General features: G+C 44.5%; 1 protein-coding gene across 1 annotated transcript in view; it reads right to left on the reverse strand.

Annotated features, from left to right (window-relative positions):
• Positions 1 to 18,308, reverse strand: part of ADAMTS5 (ADAM metallopeptidase with thrombospondin type 1 motif 5) — a 100,345-nt gene extending 82,037 nt beyond the window's left edge. Inside the window, exon 1 of the mRNA XM_085623082.1 lies at positions 16,306 to 18,308. Within this exon, the coding sequence (XP_085479208.1) occupies positions 16,306 to 17,235 (930 nt within the window). The 5' untranslated portion in view covers positions 17,236 to 18,308. The remainder of the gene's footprint in view (positions 1 to 16,305) is intronic.
• Positions 18,309 to 18,744: the final 436 nt, after the last annotated feature.

Consider the following 18,744-nt stretch of genomic DNA (forward strand, 5'->3'; position numbering starts at 1 on the left):
CCTCTTCTTCACGGATGAGAGCCAAACGTTTCATGAAGAAGCCAAAGAAGATAAACCTTTTTTGGAAACTTTCATGCAGATTTATCATACAGCACAAACGTTATTAAGAAAACTAAAAATGACTTTCCTACTGAAAGTCTGACCTCACTATAACTAAAATAGTGCAAGCACTGCCAATTGAGACAAGAAGATAAATCATAAAGCTACAAATTTAATAAAATATTGATGAAGACTTTATTTATACCGATTATTTGTTTATTGCGATGAATGTGACTATGAAGGCATTTCATGAGTGAGGATAAAGCTCTGAGTCTAAGCGAACGCTGTATAATAGATGGGGATAATGAATTATCACATTTGCCAACTATTTTTAATAGTGCAATAGGAGGAAGAGAAACTGTCTCTTTGTATAGTGTAAATTAATAGTAGAGAGGCAGAAATGAGTAAGAAATCTGACATGCTGTATAGCAGTGTGCCAAAGAAAATATATGACGAATCGTATTCAAATATAATGTTGTCCCTTAGAAATTGCAGGGTATTTGGTGGACATTCTGTATTGCATGCAGGTAGATACAGCTTTTCAAGAGAGGATGTGGGCAGGAAAGTGTTGCGATAAAATGATTGATCATACTGGGCAATTACACTAAGCGATATTAAAAATGAAGCTTGATTAAACGCCCAATGCCTCAGGTAATGTCAGCTGATGACAAAAGTTAAAAAGCTTACAAGAGTAAACTACTATATAGACTAAAAGAAGGAAAACAGAAAGAGCAAACATTGTGGGGCATACTTTAACAGATGTACCCCTGATGTACAATAAAGTGTAAGTGGAATTTTGAAAAACTAGATAACGACAGATGACTTCACAGTGGCAATGGCGTATATATTTATCATGGTATATCTGATCAATGTTTACCATCATGTGGTTCTGGGCGAGGAATATAAAGCAATAATGCCCATCCTACTCACTAAGGGTGCCTGTCAATTCTAGTCTACACACCTTTTACTGTCTAGTCTTGTTTTTGGTTTCTAAAGAAATATGTTGAACATGTAGCATTGCAGTAAAAATAATTAATCAATTAGATTGAGGGAACCAATGAGGCAGGGCGTAGTGGAATATTGAGGGTTTTAAAGAGTAAGCTAAAGAAGCATGGATAATATTGAATAAGCAAAAGGGCAAATTTACACAGTGTGAAGTTGGATATTGTGGGCACAATCTGTTGGGCAGTAGATTACATTAGTAGAAGTAAGACAAGAAAATGTGGAACAAATTGTCTCTTCTCTGGGCTTTGACCAGTAATGGACAAATCCTTAAGATAACTTTATTGTTAAAATAGAGCCTATAAGGGATTACTTTAGTACAGGAACACCGGTTGGGATGGACCGAGAAGGAAACATGTTTTCATCTGTTCGTAATAGGAAGGCATTGTGTAATGACTGGATATCAGTAGCTATGGAATTAGAGCTTTGTTTCCTAGGTGAGGCATGGTTGAACAGGTGTTCATGTCTGCCTCATGAACATTTACTATAATTAAATAAAGGCATTCATGGGGGCACTTAAGCGGTTTAACATGTTCATGTGTTCTTGTAGGGTATGAAGTTTAGATTGAGGACTGAAATAGGTCAGTCAGGTTGACTATATGATCATCATTAGTGACCAAGGGGCATATGTATCAAGCTAATTTTTACTCGCAAACGCTGCGAATCGCAAAATACAGCGTTTGCGAGTAAAAATTCGCAAAACGGGATGTATTAGGCAAAATCCCATCGCAAAATTAAGGAATTGCTAATTTAGCGATTTCTTAATTTTGCCTAACCATTTAAGAAATCGCACATTGCGATTTCTTAAATGATATGTAAAAAGCACCCAAGTTGTGCGAATTATCCTTAAGAAATCGCAAATTACCACCAACTTCCAGTTGGTGGTAATTTGCGATTTCCTTTCAAAATGCACTATTTTTAATTTTGCAAAGTGCCACGTGACGCTCATACATGCCCTTAGGGCATGTATGTGCGCCATATGCACACACATGCTCATTTCAGGGGTGCATCAGGGTGTCATCATGACACCCTTGCACCTTTGAAATTATTCTCAAATAGCGATTAGCAAATTGCGAATTCGCTATTTGAGAATTACTTCCCATTCATTCCTATGGGTCTCCTGGCCCATAGAAATGAATGGGCAGGTATTCCTTAATTGCGATTTCGCAATTTGCTAATCGCAATTAAGGAATTTTAAGAAATCGCAAAAAGTTTGCGAATTTTTAAATACATCCCGTTTTGCAATTCTCAAATAGCGATTCCTTAACAATCGCTATTTGAGAATCGCAAATGGTGATGTTGATACATATGCCCCCAAATTATAAACTTTCCATAATGTGGTGGGGGACGTGCATGGTAGCAGAAAGGTCAATATGTTCTTTGACACATTCGGCAGTGCTAACTGTAAGTGAGGACTGTCAGGAGTGTGAAATTGAACAGGAAGCTAAAAGGGGATTATAAATCAAGATTATTAGCAGCTGGGGATAAGAAGGGTAGTGAGGTGTAATGGAAAATAGAATGTACCAAAATATTTGGCTTGGGAGCATTAGATGATACATTGTGGAAGCAAGTACAGATGGAAAGTTATTTTTTCGCCATACAAGCCAAAATAGTACTAAGGGAAAGATACATTAAGTGCACCATTTAGCCTAAGAGTGAAGATCATGGATCTGCAAAACATATGACATTTATTCTAGTCATGCAGAAACATTAGGATGTATAGAACACTGTTGATGCCCATTCACCAACAGGAAATCTACAATCACACAGAAGTCGGCATGGGTTCTAAGATGGAATACAAGCGTAGTCTAACCACGTCTACCCCCAAGGATGCAAGGGGAGCTGCATCCTGAGGTGTGGTGGAGCTAGACAATAAGCAGCATTGGGGCCTTTTGATTTTGCTTCGAGGTAAATGTTAAACACTAATGTTGGTAGACTATATTTCACTATGGCTGGAGATGTGGTTTCTGGGATATATTACTGCACTGGTAATGAATACATAGTTGTGGGATTTATTTTCAAGGAAAGATTTGTAAAAGCAGTTGATTATCAAAATGCATTCAATTTATGCGTAAGGAAATGAGAACATTTTGGCTAGATGTGCAACCCAGCATAAAAGAGTAGAATTATGCCATTGCCAAGCTAGTGACCAAGTAAAACACAAAAACTGGCTAGTTTATTTTTATTTTTAAAGTTATTCGGTTGAAGATGGAATCAAATATGTCACGAAGAATGTCTGATTAATCTATGCTTTTTGATTATAGAATGAAGACACTTCCTATGAAAGGAAAGACTCCTTTTGAATTGTTGACTCCTGAATTGTTGAAAGACTGGTCCCTGGTAATGTGATTGTGTCCTGTGTTGTTATGGAATCCAAAAGACACAACAGGTGGTAGCTGGCAAGATGAAATGAATTTGTTGATCGAAATAAAGTGGATAAGAAAAGTGAGAGAACAATTGGAAAGTGAGTGTGAGTATAAATGGGTTGTTCGTTTTAGTCAGATCCTTTTTGATTTACAATTTGTGAGCAGCATGGTGCAAGTAGAGGCTGTAGGGCTTGGAATGGCCAAAAGACTGTAAAGACTAGTTGCAGTCACTGCAGGAGGCAAAAGTGTACTTGGAACCTAAGGACACCTGGCTGATTTCATGCTGTCGGCTTCAACGAGTGCACCCAATGTGATTGGTGGGTTACCTAGTGGGAAAGGGAACTTTACCAGGGACCTGGAAGGGATGGCTTAGATGCGAGTAGTGACAAGGGAAGTTGTGATAGTAACGACGCAGGAATGGAAGAAGGAAAAAGAGTGATTTGAGCGCTCAGCAGATGTGCTGATTTACCAAAAAATGATATTAGGGCTACCTGTTGTGTTTCTATTTTTTTTGTTTTGTATGGGTTGAATGGATATATATTTATCTTTATGCGTATGTCTGTGTTTGTATGCATGTGTGTATTTGCGTTTGTGTGCACATTGGTTTAATGAAGATCGATTTTATGGCAAAATGTCTGGCAATTTGATTAGGTAGAATCAGGGCCAGTGGACAAAAGTGACTATAGGACTGCTGTGTTTTCCATTTACTTATGGACTTACTGAACTTGCCACATATTCTAATTGATTCTGCAAAGTTTGCATATTTCAACAAAAAAGATGTATCTCCCGTTCAAACTGAAGAGAAGTTGCTATAGCAGGCCGCTTGCAGTATAGTACAGTCAAAAACCTCTTCATATGTCAACAGGTCACCCTTCAGTTATTATTTGTAATGTTCCGGTGTTAAACGGCTACCAATCAGGTGAAACCTATGCCAGACATCATTGTCCTCAATCGAGATGAATTGGGATAAAGGCTTCTGCATGCAGCATGAAAAAACACCGACATATTCAAAAGTAATTCAAAGAGGGTGTAAATTAGAAGGGTTTCTTTCCAATATAAATATTTGCTTCATTATTTGTGCAAACTCATGTTACACATTAGGCAGTGTTCATAAAACAGCAGTTACTTTAAGAGCGCACTCAAAGAATCAAAAAGATTTGATTTTTCATTTCAAGGTGCGATGTCCTGAATTGTGCAAGGCATCCTAGCGCATCTCTTAAATTTTAAAATGTGGCATCAAAATGTTATTCTTAATGGAAGTAGGTGCTTATATAGACCTCAAGGTTGGACACAGAGAAAAAGGACATCTGAAGACGAGTTCTGAAACATAACTGGGAAACGCAGAATAAGAAAGGCACATCTTTTTCGTATAAAGTTTGCACGTGGGTTTGTTTTCCATTAAGTGCAACACTTTAACCTTTGCACAAGAGTTAGGAGTTTAAAAAGTGTCTCTCTTTGTTCCATGCAACACAAAAACATTATGCACCACATTACGATGTAGGGAGGAAGGCCATCCGACAGCTCGTCGGTGGCGTTCCGCCCGACATCTGAGGCATTGTTCTGACTTCCGTATTATGATACAGGCGGTCCAACCAATGCCTGCAGGGAATCCGCTCCACTTCTGACAGGCTCGAAGAGACCGTCGGCACTGGCGTAACGAAACTTGAGGGGGCCCCCATGCAAGTCATGTGGACAGGGGCCCCCTCTGGACTCAATCAGGAGATCTCCAGCCAGAGTATTGTGCTGAGGGGGCCCCTCAGAGCTTGGGGCACCCCCCCCCCACACTTTTGGGGCTGCGGGGCTTGTGTTACGCCACTTCAAAATTGAGGTGGTGCCTTCTCAGGCACCGTCGTGGGGATTACGATGCACGTTCCCGACAACCGTGGAAATGACTGGAAAAAAAGTTGCGCCTTGTGCTGTATATCCTCTGATAATACAGCTACACATTTACCTTCTGATGCAACTAGATTAAGTTACCGGTTGACACCGGCATTGTGTAGGGCAGGTGGAGCTATTAAAAAACAACACTGCTCAGACTGAGAAGCCAACTCATTGGACTAGTTAATCATTTGTAAAAAGCAAACAAAAGAAAAATGAGAGCAGTTTGGGAAGACATGGTGACATTAATTAGTTAGAAAGGCCTGAGAAACTCAGCATCACTGACATCCCAGGATACAAATAGTTTTTGTGCCAGCCAGCCACCCACGTGGTACTATGTTTGCCTCATGCAGATTTTGATGGCAAGTAAAGGGTTACTAAAACTCTAGGAAATGTGCCGACTTAACAGATGAAGGGCAAATATTATTCTATGAACACACAGACACAAAGTTCAAGGTGGCATTAGCTGGTAAACAGGAATGGGAAAAAGTACCTCACACAATTCGCTCCGTGGAAGAAAAACAGGCCAGCTAGAAGACATCTGGATGTGCAAGAGAACGCCGAGCAGCCTCCAGAGCCCATCAAAACATCAAGCCGGTGGCTTGGCGTCCAGTTGCCAAGCAGCTTACTTCATACATTAACAACACAGTTGTAAAAGTTCAACTCACCTGCCAATTTCCTTCACTTCTCATTGAAAAAAACAGGAAAGAGGTCTTTACTTTGGACTGAGGTGCCCAGGTTTTCAGCTATGTTTTTTCTACTGGAAAGTTTTACATAGTTCGCATTGTGAGGATTCTTGTAGGTGGGAAATGTTTTATCCTTGATGCTACATCGAAAAACCAAGAGAGTCTACAGAGGTTACCCAGTTTATGTGGAATTTCTTTCACTGAGAGAGAACTTGGCCTTCCTGGATTGTTTATTGTGCGTCTATTAAGGACATGTTTGCTGCTTCCCACATCAGTAGGCCCCGCTGCCCAAGCAATGGTTTCTGGGATTTTACTTGGAAAATGCCTCCGGCTCTAAACAGTTTTTTCCCCAATGTGTGGCCTAACTGGGCAAATGTATGTTTGTACTGCGACTTCTAAAACCTGAAATTACAAATTTACATGCCAGCAAAAAATGTAAAATATTGCTGTCTCTGGCGGGCTTCCTTCCAAAAGAAATTATGATCATTTTGCCTGCAGATTGGGCATGCGTGGCTTTAGATGCTGTGAAACTACAGAAATAGCCACAAAGAAAAGAATTGCCTCTGTAAGCAAATTCCAGGGGAGTCACAATCCAGAGCCAGGACCCACAATTATCCAAAACTCTTTCAACTTTGATTTGAAAATGACAGCGAGGCTGCTGTTCAGCAGCGTGGCTGGATGAGGCAGGATGTTGAAAGGCTGCCCGAATGCAGTAATATGGAACTGCTGCCAACCTCTCGACATATTCACACCAAATACTTCCCATATGGGCATGGTTTGACAACACATCCTCTCTGTGCAGTCCCTTCTGCTGCATGCCCCTCAAGGAGACAAACAGTCATACGTTATGAGCCCAACATCAGAAGCAATCAATGTCTTTGAGCAAAATAAGTGCAGGGCCCTGAAACTGGTTAAAAGTTTGTCACTCATTTTTAAGCAAAATTCAATTTTAAAATGCTTGGTAATTCAGAAACCTGTTGAATGTGTGTTCTTTCGCTTTGTCTTTTTGGTATACCCTGGCTTTTTTTTTTATCAGAACGCTCTTAGCATATGGGAAACTGGAAAAGGAGGTGGAGGGCAATGGTGGTTTTATGGCAATGTGCACAAATGTCAATGACTCTTAAGGGATATTTTTTTTAAAGAAATTGTGTGTTTGGTAGCCCCTCCACGAATTACTGCTACACTGCAGTCAGGACAACAAAGACAAACAGAGGAGCTGCAGGCATCACGCACTGGCCCTGCGTCAGTACCCCTCACGCAAGGGTGCTACATGAAAAAGTGTAACAATTCTTTTTGCTCATCGGTTACATCATAGGTGGCGCTGATGCTAAAAATGGCTGCTCTGCATGGCACTCAACCTTGCATTATAGCACAAAGGTGAGTCAACATTGTCTAGCATAGGAGCTTTACTTGAGGTACACCCTTCAACACAACTTCCTATTTCTAGACAGCTGCACATGGGTCAGACGACTATGATATGTGTTTCAGCATAAATGAAACATATTACGCGTAGATATAGCAGGAAACAACGCGTGACCATTTGCTTGCACCTGGTTTCACTTGGCATTAAGATTTGGCGCAAAGCCAGTTCATGCTACTTTAACACATCTAGCATTTCACCGGAACCTACGGGTATTGTGCGTTTCTGCCGCAAGCACGCCAACCATTTGCAGACATTAATAGGGGATTAGCATGAAGTGCTTTTGGGCTGCACAAGTATCAACTTTCAGGGCGAAATAGATTTAGGGAATGAAAGTTGATCATCACTTGAGTTGGCATTCCTTTGTATAGTGCAAACTTTTACTACATATGGGCAGGGGTTTAACGCCGGCCCCTGCAGAGCAGGAGGGCCCCTCGACCCTTCAGGGCCCCTCGACCCTTCAGGGGGCCTCATTCAGCCCAAGGCCAATGGACATCTGTGAGATATGTGGGACTCAGGGGCCCCTCTTCACATTCTGCAGGGGGGCATCATTTTGCATTACCCCACTGCATATAGGGCCATGTTTTCTTGCTGTGCTCTATGCACACTCTGCACTATTGTGCTTACTTTGTGCAATAGTAATTTAACAAGAGACAGCACAGCCGGGAGCCATGGAGGGGCAAACACTGCTTTATAGGTCTGTTCAGTTCTTTCTGCACAAAATGCACTTACTTGCAGAGTTAGCACACTTGCGCGTGCGCTACAGACAGTAAGAGTTCTCCGGAAAACAGTGATACACCTCCCTTTAGTGCTAATCGCACTAACCAACAAGAGCACAAAGCAGCCACAGATGTGTCTTGAGGCAACTCACATGCATGACCACACCATTTTTTTTTAGCACACTGACGTGCTTATAGTTCTGGACAGGGGCACCACCTTCTTCAAGAAATCATCCCCAACCCACCATTCTCACATCAGAGCTGCCACTGGCCACGTCCATCAATTACAGGGCAGCAGGGGAGTGGCAGGGGAGTGGCTGGGATGTATAAATCCGTGCAAAAAGAGCACCGTAGACAGAATATTAACTACAAAGTATCAAGAAAACAACTCTTTGCCTTTTTGTACTGCACAGGCTTGGAGTCAGCTCCCACTTGGCCTCCGTTCAGTTTTCTCGGAGTCTCTATTCAGGAAAAAGCTTCAAACCTGGCTTTTTGCTCGGGCATTATCACTTCACTCTGCACTAGTAGTCTCTAAGCGCTGAGATACTCGTAGAAGCAGCTGTGCGCTCTATAAGCCCCTTTCATTCATTCATTCATTCATTAATTCATTCAAATATGTGTATATAGGTACGAATAGGTTAACTATAATTAACTACGCCTCTTTGTGCCATCACAAAATATATATCTCATCAAGGTACATAGATGTGAAGTTAATGATAGTAAATGTATACTTCCCTATGTATCCTTTCCTTCACAATATTCTTGTAGTCGATATTCTGACTAGATACTTTTTTTTGCACGCGATGCCATGACACACAACCAAAGATGTAGCGTGTTCATGTGTCTGAGCCGCAGTGGCGAAGCCTTCAGCTGTCACTCCTCAGACAGGCCCTGCAGCCACAGGCAGGTTAGGGAATGGGAACCAGTCGAGTCCTTAAAGCTGTTCTAGAATCAATCATCATTTTAGGTCTCCTGGGCTGAGTCATAGCAGTGTACACAGTACAACACTACCTTTGGCCATTGTTGGCTCCGCATTTCAAGAATGTAAATTAAAAATGAATCCACACAAGTTCCCTTTGAAAGATGCTCGACCTTAGTTTTGTGACTAACTTATTGGGTTCGGTGAAAAACATAATTTATTCCATCAAGTCCACTGGGCTAGCTGAAGGGCCTTGAGTTCATCTGACAATAGGTAGTTAGTTTTACGTGAGTGGTTAGATAACACATAGTTAGTTTACCATGAGGGGTCAGCTAACACAACCACAGCTCTTCTGTAAACTGTTCCCGTCCACCACTCAGACCGTGAGTCAGCTGGTAGCACCATGGAGAGAGCCGCTGTCATCATGCCACTTGACGTCCTACCACGCGCGCTCAAGAAGTGCGCGCTTCCTCTCCTCCTCTTGGCTCACTTGATGCACACTGTGGACTAATCCTTGCAGTCACACTTTGACAGAACACCCTCACTGAAATTCTACCTCACACACTATCTGTGTCACACAGATCAAATATCCTCACAACTATTGGTGAGATACACTTATATTCAATTTTTGACTCTGTAACTTAACAAAGGTGATAGAAGACAAGAGTTCTTTGCAACATTTACACTGACGCGCAGAGACATTCGCCGCACCATGTTTCTCCGCGTCTTTCAACCTCACTCTCCACGCCCACCACCTCCCATAAGGGCCAAAGTACATCCAACACCCCATTAACCAAGCACTTACTTATGATAGGAATCAGGAACCTAAGTGCTTTGTGGGGTTGTCCTGGGGATGAAGCACTATATAAATATATATTCTGGATTCGGAATTCACAATAATCACCGTGGCACATTGGCTCTTCTTGCAGGTCAAATAGCAACTTTCATGAAGTATTGTACTCTGCATATTTGCATATTATACTTTAATATGTTTTAGTTACTGACTGGCGTATTGCCCTAACCATGCCTTGTTAAACAAGCAATCATTTGATCCTTCCACGCAAGGGTCAACAAGGGAACCCGAGAGCAGTAAAACAACACCAGGCCCTGTTTAACTTTAGCAGTGAGGGGCCCTTGGAAGTGCCGCTCCCCAAGGAGCATTTTCCTATTTGTGAACATACCGCCATAGGACAACATTCTTTAAAGTTCACATCCATTAATGACTTGAGCAGTCTTGCCAAGTTCTTTGCAAATGACCCATTCTGCAATAAAAACAAACTCAATTTACCCACCCTCCTAACCCCACCCGCCAACACCAGCAAACCACCTTTGATGGGCATGTGGTTTACATTTTAATTCTCCTCTTGAACTTTGTACTGCCTGCATGTTTCTTACTACTTTTAGGTCTGTTGTCTTCCTAAGGCTCTTCAGCAATTGAAATACAACAGGCGGCGTCTCAATTCTCCAGGGTCCAGTGGAAGGGCTTAATTTGTGGGACTAATATCTTGACTTTTCTTTTGTGTGTTTTAGATCAGCTGCTGGTTTGACACAAATTTGAATACCAAAAAAGGAAATCTGGGCAATTTATAGAACATTACAAAGGTGAGTTGTGCATTTGTGTTGATAACTATGGAGTGCTGAAATAAGGCTGTATTGCCTCTCATGCCTGACCACTAGCCACAACACAAAGTTCACTCCCAGTTGCCTGCCCTCCAGCAAAGGTCTGTAGTTCGGTTGTATGGTGGAATTCAATTCTAAATCTACAGGCTATCAAATGTTCTCATTACTACCTGCTCAGTGTCTACATCCAAACACTCTATGACCCTTATTACATGTAGGCTTTCTTTGAGCTATTTTTCATTCATTTTTAGGTCTGGCTATAAAGCACATCTGTTTGCAGACCTGCTGTTGCCAATTCTTTCAGAGATCCATTGTGTGGGATTTGCTCCAACCACAGGAAAAGTTCTAACCTCATCCTATTAACTGTTTGGTGTATTATTAAGCTTTCTAGGAAGTGTATCCATAGAAATATGTAAAGGACTCTTCACCATCTAAAAGGTACACTCTATTAACACACTGTTTGTCAAAATCACTTCTTTATCTCATATGCATTCAATAGGGAAAAAACATGTTTAATTACTTTTTTTCCATCACTGACAATGCTACCAGGTCTAGTTTTAATGTGCTAAACAGTATTTGTGCACGTAATGCATACGAACTGCATCTATGCATGCCTGAGTTTGAACACTTTAGCACATTAATGCTAGACCTATTGGTTTCGCCAATGCTTACTTAATGACCTTTGTTTGAACTTCCTAAACTATCCAAACCAATCTCATTCTCCTTTCAAATGAAATTTAACTTTTAGATTTCTCTTTGTTAAATGTTTAACGCAATGGAGAGAAGAGTCTTTTTTTTCTTCAAATTATCAGAAGAAAATACTATTTGAAAAGTCGAAACCATCTAGCCAAGTGTCTTGTATTTTGTAGGAACCAGCGATGATTTTTCATACTAAACATTTTACCGATCCCGCCCTGCAACAAAAGGTGTGTTCTTTTTTCTAATATACTTAAATTTTACCCAACGTAGCCACCCACATCAGTAAAAGAATAATGTCCACCAGACAGGGCTATGAGGTCATATTGTTTACAGAAAAGTATGTAATGTAATGTCAAGTATTAGGTCTTTTTATAGTTCAATGTTCACCCCACTGGGGTCTCCGGACAATGTTGAAAAATGGAGAAGTGGAGCCACCACCACAGCGCCAAGGCTCAAAAACAGGAAATTGGTGGGTTGTGGACAGGCAGGTTGCGTGAATCTCTTGAGAGCAACTTGGCCTTGTCCTGTCCGAAGGATGGAAGGATGAAAACTCCTCAGCTTGGCTCCCTGGATCCTGAATCACCTGTCTCCCACAGAAGACCACCTTGAGTTTTGATACCCTCAGACACTTTCCTGGGCTTCTTTGTGATTCTGAGTTTATTTGAATGATGAACATATCCAAGGCTGTGTGTCTTGTCAGAATGCCTGAGGTCATGTGCCGCAAGGAGTGGCTCCCAAAGTGTTTTCCAGAATTCTCAGTCCGGGTAACGACAAGAGTCAGAAGCCTCTCTCTCCAAGGAGTGTTTAATGCCGCGGTACTGCAGGCCTTAGTACATGCAAATGCCCAAACCCCTCATGTCTCCGCATCTTAACGGGTTCATTATGCAGAAGTTTCTCCAAGTACGAAGATCTATCACAGAATTTCAGAAGACATAACAAATAGATGCCACAATCGCAAGTAGTGTATGCCGCGTGTGACTCCACACAACCTCAGGTCATGTCACCGTCAGCGGCCTTTGAGGATGTAGTCCACAGCAATTCAAGGACACAGAGCACACAGAAAGGTGTTTCATGTCAGTTTATCAGACCCTCACATGAGGTAGATTCCCCAATTACATATTAGATGATTATTCCAATTACACCCTTGAGTGTTTTTCAGACATATCCTGGTAATGGCACCTGCTGGTGAACTTGTAGATAGAGCCAGATGACAAGACTCTATACCACAACATTCCGTCTCACTCTAATGATCCCTCACGCAGTCATGCAACTCACACACTCACTCATGAACTAGTGTATTGCATTGCAATATTTGCTTACCAGTTACCAGCCCTACGTGGGGTGCTGAAGCAATTGCCTACATGGGTAGCCGACTGTACCTTGTAAGGTGTGTAGCTGGAAGTGAGTAATATTTGTTCAGATCCAGAATGGTACATTTGAGTATACTGTGTGTGAGGACCAACGGGAAGCAGTTAATGTGAAAGGGAGCGCAGAACTTAGCGGTGTAATGGACGATGAAGTGTGAGTGCTAAGCGCTCAGTGTATGGTTTTCAGTAAGCTGGCAGCTTTGAGCAGCTCTGAAGGTAGATTTACAGTAGTTGTTGTGTTCATACTTCACTGAACTGACTACTGTGCCGGTTTGTCCATTCAGAGATATTTAAAGTCAATGGTCCTGTGTAGATATATATGTCGGAGGGACAAATGTTGGAAAGATCTGGTGAGAAGGACTTAATTAATATCATCCCATACTATTGTCTTTGTGAGATGTCAAGGTGTGGTCGTAACATGTAGCTAGTTGGGACTTGCAGTGGTGGAAAAATTGAAATCCCCTGTTGGCCAGTGGCATGTGGCAGATCTCTTCAGTTATTCAATGTCTGTTCAGCTGGCGACAGAAGGTTTATTTGCCTTTGACTGGTATGAATACACCCCATAGCAGTTTTGGCTTATGTAAATAGGATATCCAGCCATAAAATGTACTTTTGTATGTCAGGGCCTGTAACAAAGAGAGCTGTCTTAAGTCCTGTAAGACACAGTAGAATATTCTGCTATGCTTCAGGTGTGTGGCAGGCACGTGATTTCCATCTTTTGAAGCATGCAGTCAAATGTACCGTCATGTAATAGGCTAAAAGGTAAGATGCAACTCATAATGCAGTGTGTATGGGCAAGATCTATGTCATGAGGTCACTGATTTGGTGTATGCTATATGTGAATCGCATTTGAGCTAGTGTAAACCACCATTTCAAAGGCACTGTAGTGCATTCTCAAACTTACCACCCTTTTGTGCAGATTTCTGAAAGCCATCAATCGGGTGTGTCTGAGGTTTTTTGATGCTTGTGTGAGATTTATAAGAATGAAAATCAATGTATAGAAGTGGTTTGTGTGTATTTGTGTGAAGGTAAATTGTGTACTATCTTGAGAGATCTCTGCATAGTTATGTGGATAGGAGAGTGTGCCCTGAAGGAGCCACATTTTTTCTGCATCTCATTTTTTCAGTTGTCTTTTACTCTAGACTTGTCATAAGACATACTAGATTCAGCTAGGAGATATACAATAAAGTTTCTGGTTCGTAACCTGCATGAGAAGTTACAACCTGCTAAAAGTCAGCACATGCTGGGATGCATTTGTATTACATATAGTGGGTTCATGAGATCAGATGTTTGACTGGTAATATAAAGAGGCCTTCAGTTTGATAAATAGCAGTGGGTCCTTAACTATGTAGCATATAGTGGGGTTTGTAGTGTGGCAGGATGCACAGGTGTTGTAAGCACATAACATACAGTTTGGTATGTTGCCAATCCAGTGACAAGTGGTCCCTCATCACTTGAAAACTGCGTGGTATCAGTTTACAAAGTTGAAACATTGGGGTCTTCAGAGCTCACTGCTAGCGTCAACAATAACGTTGGCTAAGCAGCATGCACGCTAGCCTCTCAGAGAAGAAGCCACTCAAGCAGCCATGATGGATCCAAAATTCAGCAGCCAGACTGGTTTTAGCTCTCTGATGGACCATGTACATTACACCTTCATTGAAGCCATTGCATTGCCTATCTGTGTAGAAGAAAGTTACATGCAAGAAGATGCAGTACACAATACACAAGGTACACTGGTGGTGCATCACAAATGTCCAAGTAGGCTGACTTCCAAATACTCCCCCCCCCTCACACACACACACCTGAGATTGGGTGCAAAAGCCAAATCCATGTTCGTTTATTCATAAAGCTATAGAAGGGTTCACCTGTGGAAGAGGCCTGAAACAACTTGGTACCACCTCTGACACAACCACAAAACATTACCATTTCAGGAAGGAGCTAGGGAATCTGGAACTTTGCATGTATGCATATATTCATGTGGTATTTGTATATCTCACACCAAGCCAATGGGCAGCAGGGCACTGTAAAGAGTCAACGGTGGAAGTTACAGTCAACGAGTCTTCGGAGGGGAAGCTGGGTTCTGAGAGTGCTGGTGGACTTTGTTGATGATGACTTACCTTATCAACCTCTGAACGTATCGCTCCCAACATTGTTCACCATATTCGCTCTCATCCATCCCATCCTGTGTGTCATGCAATAATGGTATGTTGGTTGATAATTCCTCTCTCCCTACCCCAGACACAGCCTACTATCTCAAAGCAGCTGATGTCCTGTTTGTAGAGTCTCTTTCCAAATAAATTCACATAGGCAAGCAGCCTTTCTACGCACAGTAGGTAACGAGCCAGGCCTTGCACTGTAACCTATATGACCGGGGAGCATTCTGGTATTGGGCAGTAATGTCTATAAGGTATGGGGTACAGCATTACCATATGTGGTGAAGCATCATTCAGAAGGGTATCTAATCTAACATGATAGAGACGAGAAGGGAGTCCAGGCAGGTAGCACACAGTGCACTGTCCAGTCATGTAGAATCCAATGGAGTATAGCGCCATTAGACTTTCTAGATAGAAAACACTTATCAGAGGATCTAGCCAGGAAGCATCCGATAGAACATCTCACCAGGTTGCATTCGAGGCACTACTGAGTCAGAATACGTTGCTTGAGGTTTCTGGACATGGTTTCTAGGCACATGAGGTGAAGTGTGGCATTTTGCCAGGTAACAGGCTGTAAAGTATTAGTCCAGGTAACACACTGTTAGATATCTAACCAGGTAACATTCCCTACGGTAACAACTCATGTTGTGTTCAGTAAAGTATCTAAGTGAGTAACCTGAAGATTGATGTGGAGCCTGGTAACATGAATAAGGGTATTTTGGTGGATGGAGTTAGGGAGTGCATGTAGTCAGGCACTTTTCAGCAGGGTGTCTAGCACGGTAGCATGCAGTGGGATATCTAGGCACACATCAGTTTGTGAAGTGTCTAGCCAACTAATACACTGAAGAACAAGTATTGTCTTCATTATGGCACCTAGCCAGTGAACCTTCACTAGACTATCCAACTTAGCATAGAGTATCTTGTTGGATAACCTTTGGTACATTATCCACCAAACAGGCCTGAGCAGCGTGTGCAAGCACAGAGCATTTAGTTAGCTATGGAGTCAGGTAGCATTTCTCAAGATATCTAACCCAGAGTCGATTGGTAGGCTGGGGACATCAAAGGTAGGGGGCATGCAGTGGTCTAGTGAGACAAGTAACGTACAGCCGATGTCTACCAAGCTGGCGTCTGTAATCGCAGAGCATGCAGGGGGTTTCTAGCCAGTCAGCACACAGTACGGCCTCTGGTTAGGACACATGCAGTGGTAAATCTTTATAAGAATGCAGTGGTGTCTCCAGCATGCAACATATAGCCAAGAACCTGTAAGGCAGGAGACAGCTGGGTATCCCATGCAGAATACACCTGGATATTTGGTACGGTGGCCTACCTCAGAGTACCCAGTAAGGTAGCAAGGAGCAGGGTGTCCAGACAGGTAGCTCACATCTAGCTGGGTATCCAGCAGGGTAGCACGCGGGGGCACGCTCCAGTCTGACCTACCTCTCGCGTGAAGAGGATGGCGGCGTCGTGGTGCTCGTCATGCTCGTCGTCCAGCTGGTTGTGCTGATGCTGCCACTTGCAGAAGTTCTTCAGGGTGGTGGCGGCGTGCTTGCTCACTTCGGGGCCCTTGTCTTTGTCGGACAGCACCACCACCTTCACCACGGCCAGGCGCACCAGGTTCTCGATGCTGGCGTGCCCGTAGAGGGAGGAGGCGATGGAGGCCAGGGTGAGCAGGTAATGATGCAGCTCCTTGCCGTACTTCTTGGCCATGGACTCGTCGGCCACCAGCAGCAGCTCCACGTGCCTGGCCTTGGACACAGACCTGCGGCTGCGGCTCCGGGTTGCTGGCACCGGGGATGGGGCTGCGGTGGTGGTGTTGCTCCGCTGGCCAGGGGTCCCGCAGCTCTCCAGCGGGGGCGGCAGGGTCTGGAAACTGAAGCGCCCCTTGCTGAAGACGTGCAGCACCGGCCCGGAGCGGTCCCCGTAGATGCCGCCGTCCGCAGACCTGCCCAGGGGACGCACGGTGTAGTGGGCATGCTTCATGGCAAAGAAGCCGTCCAGACCCCCACACAGGCTGAAGACGGCCAGGGACTGCGGGTTCCCGTCCACCGTGCCCCGGTAGAGGCAGCGCCCCCGGCGGCCGCCTGCCAGGCGCTGCCCCAGGCTGGCGGTGCTGAAGTGCGGAGAGGCCAGGGACTCGTCCCGCTCCAGCTGCAGGCTGAAGCGGCGCCCGTCGGCGTAGAGCAGGTAGCCGGCCCGTCCACCGCCCGAGTACAGCTGATCGATGCGCTGCACGATGCCCCCGCGCCGCGGGGAGGGGCCGAGGGAGCCCAGGGCTTCCTCATCATAGGCAGGTGCAGTCCGCTGACTCTCCGGCGGAGGGGCGGCCAAGTTCAAGCGCAGCATCCCGAACAGGACAAGGAGCCACATCCTGGCTGGGGACCGCTGGACGGAGGGGACCAGAGGGCAGGGTTTGTGCAGCAGGAGCTCGGTACAGCCCGGAGCGTGAGAGAGACGGGCGGGAAGGAATGAATGACCAGGGACTGTCAGAGAAGGGAAAGAGGGAACATCAGAGACGCAGAAGGAGCCAGGGCTGGACTGACTCCGGAAGAAAAGTGTCCGCAGGGGTCACAAGTGGCCAGCAGGGCTAGAGGGGGTAGGCACGGATAAGAAGGAGACGGACAGGTGCAAGGGGAACGGATGGGACGACCGATGGGCAGGAGGAGAGCACGGCAGAAACAGGAGGGCACATGAGAGAGGCGGAAGAGCCAGTAGGCACTGAAGCGGACAGGTGACGGGCTACAGAGTAGAGGTGGGGGAGAGGAGGGGCAGGTGCCCGGGGAGAGTGCAGGTGGCTCCAGAGGGCAGGGAGCTGGATGGTGCAGACGGCACAGAAAGGTTCTGGGAAGGCACAAGCGGGTCAGAAAAAGGACAGGCAGCGGTAGGTGTCTACCGGGGGTCTGCCTTCGAGTGCAGTCCACGGACCGCAGAAGGGCTGGCAAAGTCCTCCGGCTCAGCTCAGGGCGATGGCATCTCCGGCTCTGAACTTTCCTCTGCGCCCTCGCTTCTCCTCTGTTTGATCTCCCCTCAGAAGCAAATATGCCAAGTCAATACCAAACCCCGCCGGTGGCCACAGGGAGACGATGCGCGAGACCAGGCGGATCAGGCAGGTGCCCGGCTCCGCAGCCAGCAACTTTTTGTTTGCACCGATCACTCCTGCCGGCTGTCAGCGGCACTTCTCAGAGAGCATCCCGCCTTCAATATTTCTCCTCTGCTTTTTGTGGATGAGAAAAAATAAACAGAAATCCTCGCTGAGCAGGAAAAGAAAAAGCAAAGAGAGACAAAAGTGATCCTGGGTTTCCACCGACTCGTTACTTTTTTTTATGCTACCCCCAGTCTGTCGATGTGAAGCAGAACAGAAGAGGGCGAAGTATGAAGATGCGGAGAGGTGGAACAATGAATTTATACTGGAATGCCATCCTGGAATGGCAATTTCAACAATTCGTCACTGCAGGCTGCCTCTTAAAGGGAGAGCCTCGAAACCACCACTCCCACACTTCCTCCTTATTTAATCAGACAGAAGAGAGCGGGAGAGAGGGAGGGAGGGGGCCGAATGTTTGGGTAGGAAAAATGAGATTTCCTTTGAATCGCGTCTTAAAGCCACAGCGTCCGCGTCTGCTGACTATTTCACAAGCAGCCACCCGTTGGCTAACCTTGCTTACCTCACCTCCTTCGGCCTTTTTTATTTGTGTTTTTCCAGCACTTCGGGCAGATTTACAGCCTTTTTATAGAGAGGAAGTTGCTGCAGAACGTGGTGTTTCTTGTCTCGCTGACTGCTCCTGGGTCCTTGCGTGCCGGGCAGGGTGATGATGTATGTGCTTTGTGGGGGTCTGTGATATTGTGTGCATTTATGTCTCTATCCGCTCGTTTCTTCCTGCA

This window comes from Triturus cristatus, chromosome 8 (assembly GCF_964204655.1).
Source record: "Triturus cristatus chromosome 8, aTriCri1.1, whole genome shotgun sequence".
Taxonomy (NCBI): domain Eukaryota; kingdom Metazoa; phylum Chordata; class Amphibia; order Caudata; family Salamandridae; genus Triturus; species Triturus cristatus.